Genomic DNA, 12,246 nt, shown 5'->3' on the forward strand with positions numbered 1-12,246 from the left:
ATACAGGTAGAAAACATAGTTCTGAATCCAGAGTCAATTCCTTCCATTTATTCTGTGACTAACTTCCTTTGCCCTCCTTTATTGTTCATGTCAGGGAAAGATCTGAGTAATATCAGAAAGGAAGGGGCACTAATCTGGGTCTCCTGCCTAGATTCCTCCTGTGACTATTCTGTAACTCTACTGGGAGGAGGGGGCCTTCCGTATCAAGTTCTGTTTCTCTAAGAGTCCTCTACCTTCTCCATTCCCCCCTATACAAGAATCCCTTGATTTGGGATGGGGGAGAGGGGCGTTACCTGTGACATTGTTACCAGGCACCAAGTGCACATTGGCTTTTCGTTCTAGAATCCTGAGGCACTCCTCCCACACCTGGGCCTTGCGTAAGACTTCCCGAGTTTGACCTGTGGCCTGTTTGAAGCTTTTGGATAGCTGGAGGGGAGTGGGAGTGCTGTCCATGACTGTCTTCACCCTTCAAGGAGACAAGATGATTGAACAGTTATTAGAGGCCCTGTCCAAGGGAGCTAGGATTGTTCTAATCATCAGTAAGATTATAGATTGTAGTGTGGTGCATGCTACACAAGATGGACTGGTTTCCTACACTCTTGGGGACTCCACTCCCTTCCTCCTTGGTATCAGTGGGACCTCTATTTTATCTGTGAAGCCCTGAAATGAGTCAGTCTGCATTCAACATTGGAGCATTTGCTTCAGGTATCTCCTAGGACAAGTTGTTCTATATGACCTTAGGCAAGGGAAGTAGGCAAGCCCACTTTCCAAGATTTGGCTTACTGATCTATATTTTTTGGGATGCAAAATTTCTGTCTCTAAGAGAAATGGTAACATCCAGAGGACATAGGAGGAGTGCTGTGAAACAGGTACTTTGGTGGTTTCTGATTCTACTGTGAACCAGGCACTTAGTTCTCTAATTCTAGCTTTTGGAAAAAAACTAATACTTTATCTTGGGAAGGATGTATTTTTTAGCACATGACCTCTCATAGCAGGTCACTAAATAAATATTTAGCCTTTTAAAGCTTGATAATCTGAACACAATCTATCTTTCCAGCCTTGATGGATTTTATTCCCCTTCCTTCACTCTGCAATTCAGCTCATTTGGCTTTCTCTCTCAGCTTAATATGACACCTCATTTGACCTTTCTGTGTCTTCTTAGCTTTTCCTCATACCTGGAATGTACTTCCTTCTTATCTCTGCCTCACAGAGTTCCTCTCTTCCTTTAAGGCCCAGGTCAAGCATCTTCTGCCTGAAGTCCTTCCTGATCCCCCATCTACTAGTTCCTTGCTTTTCAAGGTCCTGAATATCTAACTATTTGGAGATATTTGCATATTTCCTTTATATTTATACAATTTACATTTATATATTACTGCTCTGCCTTTTCTGTTAGAATATCAATTTCTTGTGAGTGGGGATTGTTTTACTCTTTGAACTTTATTCAAGCACGTTGCTTGGGGATTAGTGATTGATTGCTAAATATATGACATGGCAGGAGTCAGTATCAGAAATCTATAAACCTGTATTTCCTAAGCCTTAGAAACAGGGTATCCAAGTTCAACAATCAAGAGTGTTGACTTACAGATGCTTACACTCAGATTCCCATCTTGTCCCCAATTAAGAAGTTCCCAAGAATAATATGATAATTGCAAAACAGTATTAGAGATTCTCTCTAAGGTTCTTTTTGTGGTGCTTAGTCATAGCTGACTCTTTGGGACCCCTTTGGGGGTTTTCTTGGTAAAGATACTGGAGGGATTTGCCATTTGCTTCTTCAATTAATTTTATAGATGAGGAAACGGAGGCAAACAGGGTTAAATGATTTGCCCAAAGTGATACAACTTAGTGTCTGAGACTGAATCAGGTCTTCTGACTCCAGATCTAGTGCTCTTTCCATTATGCCACAACTCTAAAATACATAATCCTACAGAGTTCCTTCCTTACTTAGTCCAAATCCCACCTTTTATAGGAAGCTTTTTGCAGTAATCCCCACCACCAACATCCTTCTAAGATTACCTTCCATCTACTCTGTGTATATATATATATATATATGTATATATATATATATGTATATATATATATATGTATATATATATATACATGATTGGTTGCATATTAACACCTTCATTACCTTGTGAGCTTTTTGACAGCAAGGACTATGCTTTTGCTTTTCTTTGTTTTTAAAAATTAATTCCCTTCTTCTCTCTATCACTCTGACTCTGTCAGGAAGTGGGAAACCTATTCCATCAGGAATCCTCTAGAATTGTGGTTGGTCATGATGTTGATTAGAGATCCCAAGATTTTCAAAGTTGATTGTTTTTACAATACTGTTATTGTATAAATTATTTTTCTGGTTCTCACTTCACTTGGCATCAGTTCACACAACTCTTCCTAGGTTTCTCTGAAACTATTTTCCCTTTCTTTGTATCACCAGTACTTAGATCAAAGTCTATTAATAAGAACTTAATAAATGTTAGTTGACTAACTTTATGACAGGGTCAAGGACAAGGATTCATTTTGTCTTCTGATTGGTGGATTTTGTTTTGTTTTATTTTGTTTTTGTTTCATTTTTTAAGTCTGACCCTATAACAGGCAGGTTAAGCTTGAAATATGACATGGAATCTCTCTCTACTCCCCTTAAGTCTCTGAAGAAGGAGACCCATTTCTGAAAACTGAAACTTTCTTTATCCTATTACCTCTATTTTCTCTTTTTTCCTTAATTTCTCCAGATCAGATACACCACCTTGTGTGTATGGATTTTATTCCCCCTCCTTTGCTCTGCAACCTGGGACACTTGATACAGAGAAACTTTGATTTATTTGATTAGGGATAAGCTAAAAATCGGGAGTGGCATCAGTAGAATATGCAGAGTTCTGAGAGAAACACTTTTTATTGGAGAGTTTTAAGAACAGAACAGAAAATCACAATGTATATCTGGGTTATCTCACAGGTGTAATTCTACCTGAGGCCAGGGAAATGTCAAACATACTTCCACAATCAAGGATGTACAGACTGAACCAGATTAAAATGTAATTGGGAAATATTTAACAAAATAAACAAAAAGGCAATAAAACAGAAAACATTACATTTACAAAATAAGTCACAGATCCACAGAGACCTTTATGTATGATTTACCATCCTCATTTTCAATTTGAGTTTGATATTATTACCTTGATGATCTCCTAAGAAACCTGGAAGACCTGACAATGTTGTGATTCTTACTTCCAATAGTCATGCCCTAGTTAAAGCCCTTATCACTTCTACTAGACTATGACCAGAGCCTTCTAGTCTAATTCCTTCTACCCAAGTGATTTTTTTCCTAACTATTGTCTCTGGCTAGGATAAACATACCTATGGGACTTCAGAATTTTGTTCTGAAGTTTGGCTGTGTTACTCTCCTACTTGATAAATTCCAGTGACCCCCTATTATCTCCAGGAATCAATGTAAACTTTTCTGTTTGGCATCTAAAACCCCAATCTACCTGTTCTATCCCAATACACATTGTTCAGTTTCATATAGTCCTGTCATACTGACCTGCTTATTATTCCTCACAAAATATTGCCTCTCCCATGTCTGTATCAATGTATTAACTGGTGTCCTACCCCCACTTTTCCAATCCCATACCTGGAATTCACTCCTTTCTCTGCTTCTGGAAATATATAGGTTTCTTCAAGACTCAACTCAAGATTCACTTTCTATATTAAGCCTTTCCAAATGACTAGTGCCTTGATCAATTACTTTTAAAAAATTAAGAATGTCTATACATGTACATGTCTCTCCTAATAAACTCCTTGAGGGTATGTCTTCCTAGAGGGGCACATGGTAGGTATTTAATAAATTTACCAAATATTAAGTATTATGCTGCTCTTCAATGGATGGTCAAGGATGGTGTATATTTCCTATATACTGTCAGATTGTGAGAGTATTCTCTGCTATTCTCTCCCCCATCCCTGCTCACTTACTTGGTCCGGCCAGCCAGGAAGGCCTTATTAACTTGAACCCTGGCTTTATTCACAGCTTCATGGATGATTTCTGCACTTCTGCTATTTTCTTAGAGGGTGTGGTAGAGAAAAGAGAGAAGGGAAGTTTAGTTGTGGTCTTGCAAGACAGCTACAGCATCTAAATCTACTTTTTTCCCTACTACTAAAATAGTCTGATTGACTGGGAAGTTGTGGATTTGAAAAGAACAGAGGGGCTGGGCAAAATGGCACACACCCTTGGCCTTCTGAGTTACAATTGAGCTAAGGCTGCATGGGTGTTCACACCAAAACAAATATGGTTACTCCCTCCTCCCCCTAGCATAAGACCACCAGATTGCCTAAAGGGAGCAATCTAGCCCAGGAGCAGGTTAAAGTTTTCTTGAAGATCAGTAGTGGGATCAGACCCATGAATGATTGGGGACTGTTTAGTTTTTTATTTTTGTATTTTCAAGCATCAAGTACAATGCCTGGTACAATATAGGAATTTAGTAAATGTTAGTTGAATCAAACTGGTTTGAATTAAATTAGAAAGTTGAAGGTTAGGGAATTTAGCTTAGGAGTTTCCTGGTTTCCCCCTGAGATGATCCCAGTGCCTTATCCCATAAGCAGGTCTCACAAAGAAATATACTAACCTAGTCATAGAACTCTAGCACACGGGGAATAATAGATTGGCAATATTCCTATGTGAGATCTGGTGCCAAGCTAGGTTGGAGACACACACACACACACACACACACACACACACACACACACACACACACACAACCATATATTCTTAAAGGAGGTATTTACCATCGGCCAGCTCATCAGCTTGGAGTGAGTTCTGTGAAGATGCAGTAGGTTGAATCAAGATCAGTAATGCCAGGAACCCGGCAAAGGGGAGAAACCACTTCATCCTGAAATGAAACCCCCACAATTGAACAAGAATTACCTTTGCCAACCAAGCCCTTATAAGAGTCTCTAAACCCTAAAGGTATCTGGGAAAGCAGAGGAAAACCAGAACATGAAAATGGGAAAAGGAAATGACTTGGAAGAACATTACTATGTCACTCCACTTAACATCTTTTGCCCTGCCTGGTTTCAACTCCATGGAACAAGATGACCCAGCAGGTACTTCCAGGTGTCCCATCCTCCTTTCCCACTCTGGCTTTCATGCCTCTAGGGCAGGGACTGTCTTTCTTTTTATTCATTGTATCCTCATTCACAATGCCTGGCAGTTAGTAGATGTTTAATAAATGTTTATTTGATTTGGATTAATAATAATTATTATAACAGCTAATATGTATGCACAATGTCCCTAAAAATCTTAGGTTTGAGACACCCTATATAGAGTTTTAAGGTTTGCAAAAGCACTTTAGAAATACCACCTTCTGTTACTCTCATGACAGCCTTGGGAAGGAGGTGCTAGTATATCATCATTTTGAAGATGAGAAAACTTAGGTAAATAGAGGTTACATAACATCCAGTATCACACAACAGGTAAGTATCTAGGGCTGGATTTGAAATTAGGTTTTCTTGATTGCCAAGTCCATTGCTCTAGCCTTTGAACCATTTAGCTATCTAATTTAGATTAAATTTAGAGCTGGGTCATCTAGGCCATCCCCTTCATTTTGCAGATGAGGAAACTAAGGCTCAAGGAAGTAAAAGCAACTTGTTTAAGGCCATACAGCTGTGGCAGAATAGAGATTTAAACCTGTCATCTGATTTCAAATCCACTGGTTTTTTGTACTATAAAGATGGAGTAATATATGAGGCCAGTCCAAACTTAGATCCATAACCATTAGCACTCATCATCTTCCTCATCTTCATTAGCACACCCACTTATATAGTGCCTCAAGTTTCACAGAATGCCTTACAAACATTTCAAAATTTTAATCCTCACAGCAATCCTATGAGGTGAGTGCTACTGGTACTTCTATACTCATTTTATGGATGGGGAAACTGAGAATGAGAGAGTCTCAAGGTCATCAAACTTGCAAGTTTCTGGGGTAGAATTAGGACCCAGATCTTCTGTTATCTCAACAAATCTTCCCAGTATTTTTTAACACCAGCTACGTACTAAGTAATTACTGTGAGAAACTCAAAGAGAAGTAAAGGACAGTCTTTGTTCTTGAGAAGCTCAACTTCTGCCTATGAGATGGGACATAGTCACAAAGGGGTAACCAATAACATCAAACAGTTCATGACAAGGGCCTAATGGGTCCAGATTACAGGTATTCAGAGAAAAGGATTGTCTTTAATCTAGAAGGCATTCATTTCCATGGTGGCTACATCAGCTCATCTACTCTTCCTACTCTCTCACATTATTACCATCAATATTTCTTAATGTCAACTTTGATATCCCCCCCATAGGGTTTTCCCCAGCGGCCTCCTTACCATTTTCTTGGATTTCGTGGTATTACAAAGTGATTCCCTTCTGCCTAGGGTAAACACTCCTATAGTTTGTCAGAGGTTTTTACTAGCAAGGCTAAGGCAGAGACAGTAAGATACTTGCTTCCCACAACCACATTCCTTACTCCAATATGGTTCTTTAACTTCCCATTATGTAGCTGTTCTCAGAGAAAGTTAATGTTGTTAATTATTTTGTTCTTTATATAGCTCTCTTCTTCTTCCTATATTCTCTAGTCCTTCATAATCTTTGGGGAAGGATATTAGAGCTCCCTATCGATCAAGAGTTTCTATTTCTGGGAAGTTCAGACTGAGTCTTGAGACAAGGGTTGTTGTGGAGTCAGAGGACATGAGTCCAATTTCCATCCACGCTAACCACTATGTGATCTATTTCTCTACTTCTTTTCCTCTTCTATGAATCAAAGCAATTGGACTGGATGACTTACAAAAGGTAACTCTTTTTTTTTTAAGGTTTTTGCAAGGCAAACGGGGTTAAGTGACTTGTCCAAGGCCACACGGCTAGGTAATTATTAAGTGTCTGAGACCAGATTTGAACCCAGGTACTCCCAAAAGGTAACTCTTGAACCTTCAGTTCAATTTTTATAAACTAATTAAGTGTGAATTATGTGTGAGACTTACCTTTTTATGTGTGTATCTTACAACTAGAGTGGAAGCTTCTTGAGAGAAGACACTTTCTTATACCTCTCTATGTCACTCAAAGCAATAATTTGGCACACAGTGGGTGAACTTTCCTGGAAAGACTTAAGGTAGTGGAAGATAGTGGCTAGAGAACTGGCCTTGGAGTCAGAGAGGCATTGGTTTCAGTTTCCACTACTAGGATGTCGGAAACATACTGGTTGTGTGACCCTGAGTAAAGTAATTTAAATTCTTAAGGACAGCTAGGTGGCACAATGGATAGAGCACTGGCCTTGGAGTCAGGAGCTCTGGAGTTCAAATATGGTCTTAGACACTTGACTCTTACTGACTGTGTGACTCTGGACAAGTCACTTAACCCTAATTGCCTTGCATCTAGGACCATCTCCAGTCATCCTGATTCATATCTGGCTAATGGACCCAGATGGCTCTGTAGGAGATAGGGATGCTGGTGACTTAGCACAATATCCCCCCTCACTCAAATCCAATTCATGTGCTTATCATGGCATCACCTCCCTGATGTTGTGGTCTTCTTTAAAAATAAAGGACAAGGGGAGGCTAGGTGGTGCAGTAGATAGAGCACCAGTCCTGAAGTCAGGAGTACCTGAGTTCAAATCTGGCCTCAGACAATTAATAATTACCTAGCCGTGTGGCCTTGGGCAAGTCACTTAACCCCCCTGCCTTGCAAAAAATTAAAAAATAAAAAAAAAATAAAGGACAAGCAGAGCACATACATTTCTCTAAGGTTTTAAGTTGTGGCAGAAAAGGTCTTGACTTGCATTAGTAGAGAGAGTTCCTCATATCCAAGAAATCACAGTTCAGTGCCTATGGACACCCTCTGTATAAAGCATTATTTTAAGGGATATGAAACTAAAAAATATATCAAATAATCCCTCAAGTGTCTTTCATTCTGGGGGATTGAGAGGGGAGGGCAGTGAAACTCAGCATGCAAGACAAAACACAAACAAAATGATACAAAACATTTGGAAGATGGAAGAGGACCATTAACAATTGGGACCACCAAACTGGTTTCAAAAGACCAAAGGGCAGGATGGTGGGGAGATGACACTGGGAAGAGCAGATCAGGAAAGGGACTTATGACTCTAGGACAGTCTCCTCTAAAGTGTTATTATTTGTGGGTGTACAAAAAAGATTGGTCAGGACATCTAATGATAGCAGAGTGGAAAGAATACAGGGATGACTTGAACCCTAATCCTGACTCTGCCAGTTAATACCTACGTTACCTTACACAATTCATTTTTCTCTGGGTTTCAGTTTTCTTATCTATCAAATGAAACAGTTTGTCTAGATGATCTCTGAAGTAATAGTTCAGAACTTTTTGCTCTGCAATTTGCCCAGGGTCAAACAGCCAGTAGGCTGAAGAGGCGGGTCTGAAATTTGTTTAATTAAGTAAGCACCAAATTTTAGAACAAGACATTGACTTTCCTTCCTTAATTCTATCCCTTGGGGAAGAGAAGTTTATTCTATCTTCTGTCTTTTGCACAGGTTGCCTCCTTCCTAGAATAGTTTCCCTCTTCACCTCCAATTTTTATATATTTATTAGGTAGATGACTCACTGAAACTAAGTCCAAAAGCTAGTGCATCTTATTAGCTATGCATCACTGGGCAAATCACTTAACCTCTATCTGCCTCAGTTTCTTGATCTGTAAAAGGAGGATAATAATAACAAAAACTCCTCCCATAGTTTTTTTCCACCTGTCCAGGCTCTCCACTGAACAGGAATAAAGCTAGGTATCCTCAAGGTATAGGGTAGAGAAAAGACTAACTGAACTTGACCTTATAATTCTATAAATTAATAGACTCTGGGCAAGAATGAAATATAGAGACTCAAGGGCTAAGAACATCAATGGACCATAGTCTTTATTATCCCTTCAATCTGAAGGAGCCTTTTCAGTTTTTGCTGCTCAGTTGTTTTTCAGTATATTTGATCCTTTGTGATCCCATTTGGAATTTTCTTAGTAGAGATATTGGAGTGATTTGCCATTTCCTTCTCCAGTCCATTTTACAGATGAGGCCAGCAGGGTTAAATGACTTGCCCAAGGTTTCACAACTAGTAAGTGCCTGAGAGAAAATGTGAATTCAGCACTCTATTCACTGGTCACCTAGTTGCCCCAAGTAACAAGCATTTTGAAAATTAATCTGTCCTCTAAATTGAAAAAAAAAGCAAGACAGAAAACCAAATCCCTCAATACAAAACTACAAAACTGGGCAAAACAAATTCTGCCTTGCTAGTTGTTACAAAAGCTCTCCTGGCCTCACTTTCCTCAAAGATGATAACTATGTAAGCCCCTATCTCACAGGGTGCTATGAGGAACAAAAGAGATAGCATATGTAATTTTGTTCTCTTGAGTCTTTTCAGTTGTGTCTGACTCTCCATGACCCTTCTGGGCAAAGATACTGGAGTGATTTGCTATTTTCTTCCTCAGTGAATTAAGACAGAAGTCAAATGACTTGCTCAGGGTGTCACAACTGGTGAGTATCTGAGACTAGATTTGAATTCAGATCTTTCTGTCTTTAGGTCCAACACTCTATTCACCAAGCCTCCTATCTGCCCTATCATATGTAAAACACTTTATAAACCTTAAAGCATTATATAAATGTCAATTATTATTATTATTATTATGGGGTGGTGAGATGGCACAGGGGATAGAATGTTGACCCTGGAGTCAGGAAGACTCCTCTTCTTGTGTTTAAATCCAGTCTCAGATACTTACCAGCTATGTGACCCTGAGTAAGTCATTTAACCCTGCTGGTTTCAGTTTCCTCAACTGTAAAGTGAGCTGGAAAAGGAAATGGCAAACTATGCCAGTATTTTTGCCAAGAAAGTCCCAATGACATCACGATGGATCAGATGACTGAAACAATTCAACAAAAACAACCAATTATTTTACCTAACCACATCCAGCAGCCTTTCAGACAATCCTCTGCTCTCCCTCTGTTTGAAATAGTAAAGCCCATGATCATCATGGTTAGCATAGCATCATGGTACAAGTGAAAGAACAGACTTTGGAGTCTTGGGATTTGAATTTAAATTCTAGTTTTGCTACTTATTTCCTGACTAGTTTGGGATAAGTCTCTAGGACTCAGTTCAATGGAGGAGTTAGATTAGTTGACATATGAGATCCCTTCCAGCTCTACATCTATGATCATGTGACTATTTACCAAAGCATTTGGGGTGCTTCAGCAGAAAAATGTGTGATCCAGAGGCTGGCCTGAAGGATAAGATCCTAGTCAAATCTTGGAGCTTCCATACCAAGGCAAACTGTTAAATATCTGAGAGCAGATAAGGCCCCAGGATTCAGATGATTATTAAAGAATTCAGGCTATCTAACTTACCTGAGCAGTGACTCAGTGGAAAGGAAATCTGATAACAAACTACAAATGACTAGAGATCTAGCAGAATCCCTCTGGGATGCTAAACTGAAAGAGTGTCTCAAAAACACTGAAAAGAAAATACAAACTAAGATCTCCATGGACTGCTTTGTTATGATGGAGGGCAATACATCCCATACTGGATAAAGAATTCAAGATGAATAAAAAGCAGCAAGAAGAAAGTAAAGCATTGATCCAGTCCTTCTAAGCTAGAAATTATTCTCTAGCCTTAATCATAGGATCTAGGGCCTCTAATGGTTTATTAAATATACAATATGATTCAGTAGTGCTGAATAAGCCAAACCAATATGACCCAATCTGGAACTCAGAACTAAATGATCACATGCCTGATGGAGACCGGCTGTGAGCAGAAAAAAGTTTCAGACATAGTTCTGAGAGAGATTAGGAGCATTCCTTCTGTACAACCTGGACAATAAGCAAGTCAAGTAATATCTAGCCTCCAGGTTAAAGCAGTCTAATCAGGGAAAGGAGGAATTCTGACTGTTCTGTATTCAAACCACTGTATTCAAAATAGAGTAGTTTGTCTCCATATATAGGACTAAGCTCTCAAACTCTGTTCTTAGAATCAAGAGACCCCAGGCTCCTGCTCTGTCACTAACCAGCTATGTGACCTTGGGTAAGTCACAGCCAAGCCTCAATTTCCTTCATCTGTAAAATGAATAATTTAAATTAGATTGTCTCTAAGGTCCCTTCCAGCTCTAAAACATTCTATGAATTAAGTCTCAGGTTCAACAAGCCCTTCCTCACTACTTTCTTTTTCTGACTACAGTGGAAAGGAGTTTTTGTGGTAGCCAGAAAATCTAACCCAAGAAAATGCCAAGCCAGGGTAAATCCATCACATCCCTGAGAAAATGTAGGGAAATGTCATTACCACTTCTGGAGAAACTAGAAGAATTAGCATTTGATAGACTTACCCGCCAACTTCTGTGGACTTCTCAGGCCAACAGGGTGGCTGCTGTGGTCAGGGAAGCCAGACTTTTATACCTTCTGGCAACAGGTACTTTCTTGGAAAAGGCCCAGAAGGAAAGATATGGAGAGGGGTGGGGGGTGGGAGTGGGAGTTGGTCTGGCTTGGAGGAGCAACTCAGGTTCAACAGGAAACACCCAGTGACTCTGGGCAGATGAACAAGGAAATATGCCAGTTAGTGATTGGTTGATGAAATATTATTGACTCCGAATGTGAAACAACTCATCATGCTAGCATGTTCAAGGTTAAACACACACATCTCTATCTCTACTCAAGGAAGGAATGATTAAACTCTAAGTCTGTACCATGCCATTTTCCTCCTTTTCTCCAAAAGGTGAATTGCTTTTCCAGTAATTGTTTATTATCTGATTATCATAGTCATTATTTTATCCTCCTCCCTCTCAGCTTTTACTTATCTCTCATTGATTTTGTCCAATATATTGCTCATCCCAATGGAGTGTCTTTTTACCTGAAATACTGAAAATATTAAATGGCAATGAGAAGAATCCCACATTGAAAGTCCAGACACCTGAGTCAGAGAGGGATCTCTCTTCTCCCATTGACATGGGCAAATCACTTCTTTATTCGGGGCTTCAGTAAAGAGGTTCAACAGATAGAAGAAACCATGAAAACAACCTAATCGAATCCTTTTGTTTCTTAGATAAAGAAACTGAGGATCATAGAAGTGAAAATTTTCCTTGGCAAGCCTCAGAAGCAGTATTTGAAAACTTAAGCCCTCTAACTCCAAAACCTTTGGTCTCTCCATTTTATACTGGTTCTGGTCCAGTTCTTTGATAACAAGTTTGCAGACTCCAGTACTTGTGATCTTTCTATTCTGTCATAGAG

At 39.4% G+C, this 12,246-nt stretch overlaps 1 protein-coding gene across 1 annotated transcript in view; it reads right to left on the reverse strand.

Moving 5' to 3' along the window:
• Nucleotides 1-11,454, reverse strand: part of LOC141513622 (lactoperoxidase-like) — a 30,189-nt gene extending 18,735 nt beyond the window's left edge. Inside the window, exons 1-4 of the mRNA XM_074223624.1 lie at nt 11,349-11,454; nt 4,771-4,874; nt 3,961-4,048; nt 294-466 (exon numbers count right to left, since the gene is read on the reverse strand). Coding sequence (XP_074079725.1) covers nt 294-466; nt 3,961-4,048; nt 4,771-4,873 — 364 coding nt within the window. The 5' untranslated portion in view covers nt 4,874; nt 11,349-11,454. The remainder of the gene's footprint in view (nt 1-293; nt 467-3,960; nt 4,049-4,770; nt 4,875-11,348) is intronic.
• Between the last annotated feature and the right edge of the window lie 792 nt (nt 11,455-12,246).

Source organism: Macrotis lagotis, chromosome 2 (assembly GCF_037893015.1).
Source record: "Macrotis lagotis isolate mMagLag1 chromosome 2, bilby.v1.9.chrom.fasta, whole genome shotgun sequence".
Taxonomy (NCBI): Eukaryota; Metazoa; Chordata; class Mammalia; order Peramelemorphia; family Peramelidae; genus Macrotis; species Macrotis lagotis.